General features: G+C 57.4%; 1 protein-coding gene across 1 annotated transcript in view; it reads left to right on the top strand.

Annotated features, from left to right (window-relative positions):
- Positions 1-4,473, top strand: part of SLC4A3 (solute carrier family 4 member 3) — a 14,808-nt gene extending 10,335 nt beyond the window's left edge. The window contains exons 17-22 of the mRNA XM_006168599.2: positions 1-63; positions 699-865; positions 1,405-1,658; positions 2,255-2,424; positions 2,614-2,787; positions 3,398-4,473. The exon at positions 1-63 is cut by the window's left edge and continues 22 nt beyond it. Coding sequence (XP_006168661.1) covers positions 1-63; positions 699-865; positions 1,405-1,658; positions 2,255-2,424; positions 2,614-2,787; positions 3,398-3,475 — 906 coding nt within the window. The 3' untranslated portion in view covers positions 3,476-4,473. The remainder of the gene's footprint in view (positions 64-698; positions 866-1,404; positions 1,659-2,254; positions 2,425-2,613; positions 2,788-3,397) is intronic.
- The last annotated feature ends 761 nt before the right edge of the window (positions 4,474-5,234 follow it).

The following is a 5,234-nucleotide window of genomic DNA, read 5'->3' as shown; positions in this document are numbered from 1 at the left end:
ATTCCCATCTCCATCCTGGTGATGGTCCTGGTAGATTACTCCATTACAGATACCTACACACAGGTGAGGGGCCCTGGCACGAAGGCCAGGGGATGGGGGAGACCCCTACTTGCCTCCCTACCCTCAGGGTGGTCCAGCTCTCCTGGGGGCGTGGCTGCCCTGCAGTGATGGGACTGGGTTTTCAGAAGCAGCGTTTGGTCCAGCTGACAGGGCTACCCAGGGAGCCAAGCTGTGGGTGGTCCTGAGTGAAGAACTGGGGAGGAGGCCCCACCTCTGGTGCAGTGGTTGCATGGTGCTCTGCAAGGCAGGAAGCCACTTGGCAGCCGTGGGTTTGGATCCCAGGATTGGCTTGAAAACACACTGAGTGTGTGTGCAGGCATCCAGGATCCTGAGGAGCTGGAGGACTGGGAAAAGGGGGTTGCGGTGTGACAGGTGCTTTTCTCTCTCTTGTGTGGGTGCACCCATTCTCGGTATCATTTAAAAAAAAAGAAAAAGAATTGGGAAGGAGCAGATGTGGGGCTGGGGCTCAGCAAGAAGGTCCTTATTTGCCTGCCTTCGGTTGGCTCCTTGGAGGGACAGTGACTTGGAAGATGTGTTACTAACTTCCCGCAGACCTGGTACTGGGGGCAGCACCGTGGGAGCAGCTGCTGGCACGGAGAGGCTTAGTCCCTGAATGCTGTCTTCCTTCTGTTGTGCAGAAGCTGACAGTGCCCACAGGCCTCTCGGTGACCTCCCCCCATAAACGCACATGGTTCATCCCGCCCCTGGGCAGTGCCCGTCCTTTCCCACCCTGGATGATGGTGGCAGCGGCTGTCCCCGCCCTCCTGGTCCTCATCCTGATCTTCATGGAGACACAGATCACAGCGTGAGAGGCTTCTGGGGGAGGAGCAGGGGGCTGGGCCAGGCTCCTTGGCTCCCTGGCCTGGTTTCAGGGTTAAGGTGGGGACATCATTATCAGTATAGGGGTGCTGGGTGGCAGCAGCTTATGGTGGGCCGTGAGTAAGAGACTGTGACTTGGGGAGCCGGCAGGGGTGAGGAGGAGGTGAGGACGAGTGGAGAGCAGTGGATTTGGGGTGGGGTGTGGTTGTCTGTGATGGTTCGATATCCATCTCTCCCCACTCATTTGCGGGGTGGCACTTGACAGTCCTCAGAGCTCTGGCAGGCGGTTCTCTCACCCAGGGATGCTCACGCGTATCCCATTTTGGTTAAACCACATAGCGTGGTGAGGTCTGGCAGCTGGCTTCTGTGGTGTTTAAATACTCCAGTAGGAGCATTGGCTCCGGCGTGCTTCTATGTGAGAATTTCAGCTTGGGGACTTGAAAGAGGAGGCTGGCAGGTCCTGGGAGAGCCACGCATCCTCCCCCAACCCAGCCAGCCCCGCCCCCACACCCGCTCTGCCTGCAGGCTCATCGTCAGCCAGAAGGCACGGAGACTGCTCAAAGGCTCTGGCTTCCACCTGGACCTGCTTCTGATTGGTTCCCTGGGAGGGCTCTGTGGCCTGTTTGGGTTGCCCTGGCTCACGGCTGCCACCGTCCGCTCAGTCACCCATGTCAATGCGCTGACGGTGATGCGCACTGCCATTGCGCCTGGTGACAAGCCCCAGATCCAGGAGGTGCGAGAGCAGAGGGTCACCGGGGTGCTCATCGCCAGCCTCGTGGGTGAGAGCCCGGCCTCTGCCCACACCTGCCCTCGTGGACCCTTGGCCTGGAATCCGCTAACCCAGGCTTGACTGAGATCCCTTCTGAATCTCCAGATGTGTCACATTTGGCCCTCACGCTGACCCCAGATCTGTTTCCAATCCCTGGGCCCTCTTTTTCTGAGTCCTTTCTTGGTTTTCTGTCTTACTCTGTCTTCTCCCGATCAGTTAGATGAGCCCCCGTCTTCTCACCACCAGGCCTGTCCACTGTCATGGGGGCTTCCTGAGGGGGCAGGCAGGTCTATGTCACTCCTCCAGGCCTGTCCACTGTCATGGGGGCTTTCTGAGGGGGCAGGCAGGTCTCTGTCACTCCTCCAGGCCTGTCCGTTGTCATGAGGCCTGCCCGAGGGTTCATGCAGGCCTGTGTCACTACTCCAGGCCTGTCCATTGTCATGAGGCCTGCCCGAAGGGTCATGCAGATCTGTGTCACTCCTCCAGGCCTGTCCACTGTCATAGGGGCTTCCTGAGGGGTCAGGCAGGTCTGTGTCACTCCTCCAGGCCTGTCCACTGTCATAGGGGCTTCCTGAGGGGTCAGGCAGGTCTGTGTCACTCCTCCAGGCCTGTCCATTGTTATGGGGGCTGTGCTGCGCCGCATCCCATTGGCTGTGCTCTTTGGGATCTTCCTGTACATGGGGGTCACGTCACTGTCTGGAATCCAGTTGTCCCAACGCCTGTTGCTTATCCTCATGCCGGCAAAACACCATCCTGAGCAGCCCTATGTGACCAAGGTGGGGGCCAGGAAGCGTGCAAGTGGGTGGCTGGGGTGATGGCGTGTGGGGAGGGATCCAGAGGGGTCCAGCGCCAGAGCTGGGCAGGATGAGCATGAAGGGTAAGTGGGGATGTGGACAGCTAAGTTCCTGAAGGTGTGGCAGAGCAGGCTGGGCTGCCGTGTGCTGAGGCTGGGTGCCTGTCCCCAGGTGAAGACGTGGCGGATGCACCTGTTCACCTGCATCCAGCTGGCCTGCATTGCACTGCTCTGGGTGGTCAAGTCCACAGCGGCCTCGCTTGCCTTTCCCTTCCTGTTGCTGCTCACGGTGCCTCTGAGGCATTGCCTCCTGCCCCGGCTCTTCCAGGACAGGGAGCTGCAGGCGGTAAGGGATGAGGGCATAGGGGACAGTGGTTGGGTGGAGGGGCACTGAGTCTTGCTTTCGGCTAGCTGTTATGACCTTTGGCAAGTTCCCTAACTTTCTGAAATCTTATTTTCATCTGTATATGGAGCCAGGTAATAGAGTTAACCTTACAGGACTGCTCACTCCGGTAAAGCACTTAGTGTGGTGTGTGAGCCCAAGAGCAGGCCCAGGGCTGCTGCAGACAGCAGTGTAAATTGCACCCTGAGCTGATGCAGGGGTGAGTAGGTACTGAAGTCCATTCTGAGCTCTGTTTTTTCTCAACCAGAGGAAGGGACTTCTTTTTGCAACTCATCCATACTCAAGAATAGCGTGCAAAGGTACCATGGCAATTAGAGGGCCCTAGGAAAAGCTTTGTATGGGGTAGCTGCTGCCATTATTAATATTATTATTAGGAGGTGCCAAGCATATGGGGGGCTGCTGAAGATTTCGACCAAAGAAAATATTTCAGCTGGGGTCATGGTCTCTACATGCTGAGGTCCAGGCAAGGTCTGGGGCAGTGAGAGGTGCTGGTCGGAGGAGTAGGGAGATCAAAGGGGGCGAGTCCGTTTCCAACCTTCCATTCCTTTTCCAGCTGGACTCGGACGATGCTGAACCAAACTTCGACGAGGACGGCCAGGATGAATATAACGAGCTGCACATGCCCGTGTGATCCTGGAGAATGGTGCCCCTCAGAGACCCTGACACCTTAGTGATCACATCAGGGCCCCGGCCAGAGCCCAGCCTAGGGCCAGGGGCTCCTCACGACCCAGAGATGTGCCTGGAAGCACTGCTGATGCCACAGCCAGAGCGGCCTCCCTGACTCCGCCCAGGGCGCCGCCCTCTGATGGGTCACAGACAGACGCACAGGCTTTGAGCTCATTATAACCACACTCCTTGTCTTGTGTCTGCCTCACTTTCTTGGTTCCACCTCTGCTTTCTCAGGTCCTGCGTCTCCATTTGGAACTGGAAGAACTCGAAGAATGATATCACCAGGGTCATTAAGTGGGGAGAGGTCTGGACCAGGACAGAGTCCTTGAGGGATAGTGTGTGTGGGGGGGTGTCAAGACCAAGAAGGTCAGCCCTGGGCCTTGTCATCACGCTGAAGCATGGCTGAGGAACAGGAGGCTCAAGGTCTGCTCAAGGTCACGTGCCCATCAAACAGCTCCTGTTTAGGAAGGGGCAGAGTTGGGAAGAGGAGAGGGAGGAGGTGTTGCACGTGAGCCACTAGGGGAAATCTGAGTGTCTCCAGTGTTTGTGAGGCTGCCGAGGAGAAAGGAGAATGCTTTTTCCCCTTAATCTCAGGCATTCTAAGCCACAGGAACAAGTCCAATACCGTAAACGCCCCGGGTGGCGCTGGATTTGGGACCCCTGCACCATTTTAGATTCTCTTGGCTTAAAAGAGAGGCAGTTCTGGGATTCCTGAGGCCACTCCTTGTGCAACAGTCCCTGTTCTGCCAAAAATAACCTGGGAGGCCTTGAGGAGGGTGGAAACTGGAGTTGCGTCACAGTTGCTAAGTAACCTGAGGCGCGCGAGAGAACGTGGTCCTGGTATTGCCCTCTGGTGGCCGCTGTCGCACACTGCAGGCTCAGTCCGCACTGAGCAGAGCAGCACTGCCACCTGGCGGGTCCGCTGCGGGGAGAACTCCCATTCAAGCGCATTCGTCTCTTCCTGGGAGTGGGGGGCAATCGCGGTCAGGCAAGTTCATTAGGGTTCCGCAGACCTAGGCAGCTCTGACCACCCGGAGCTGGGCATCTCTCAGCCCTGCACTGGCTGTTTCTTCTGGAGCTGGCCTTGCTCTTCCTTTCCCCATTTTCTCCCAGGCGAATAGCTAGTGCCCTGACGCCGGTCAGGAGAGACCGCACAGACGGCGGTGGGGCTGTTTGTTGTGTTCCCAAGGAGGACATGCGCCCTCGCAGCTGTCCGCGATTATCGTCCCGGTTTAAGCATCTTACTCCGGGCGCCCTGGTTCCCTTGGTCTCTGGCGCCGCAGTGGCACCTGACTGAGTCTCCTGACGGGTGTGAAAACAAGATCCCTTTTCCCTTAGATCGGCCAAAGCGAGGTGGAATGTCGAAAGAACCTTGCCAAGGAGCGAAGCGAAGGTCAAATGCAAAACCTAGGGCAGGGATGTGTGCAGAGCAGGGTCAGGGCTATGCACAGACCGCTTGTACGGGATGCTTTGCACATGGGAACCCCAGTTTTCCCCAGCCCGGCTCCCCCTTCTGGGCCTTGCTGCAGTGGGCAACTTTGTTGGGTCTGGAGGATTCCTAAAGCCCCCAGGACAGAACCTGCGTGCGTTGCAAAGCCCCTGAGAAGGGAAGACAATCTGAACCAGGATACCTAGCCTCTTCATTGGACACCGCTTGTGTCAATCCTCTCTGGCAAGTAACTGAGACCTTTTCAATTTTGAAATGAAAAACAGGGCAGGGG

Source organism: Tupaia chinensis, unplaced genomic scaffold, assembly GCF_000334495.1.
Source record: "Tupaia chinensis unplaced genomic scaffold, TupChi_1.0 Scaffold145907_1, whole genome shotgun sequence".
Lineage (NCBI taxonomy): Eukaryota > Metazoa > Chordata > Mammalia > Scandentia > Tupaiidae > Tupaia > Tupaia belangeri.
Note: the sequence above shows the minus strand (reverse complement) of the source record. Positions and strands in the feature narration are given on the sequence as shown.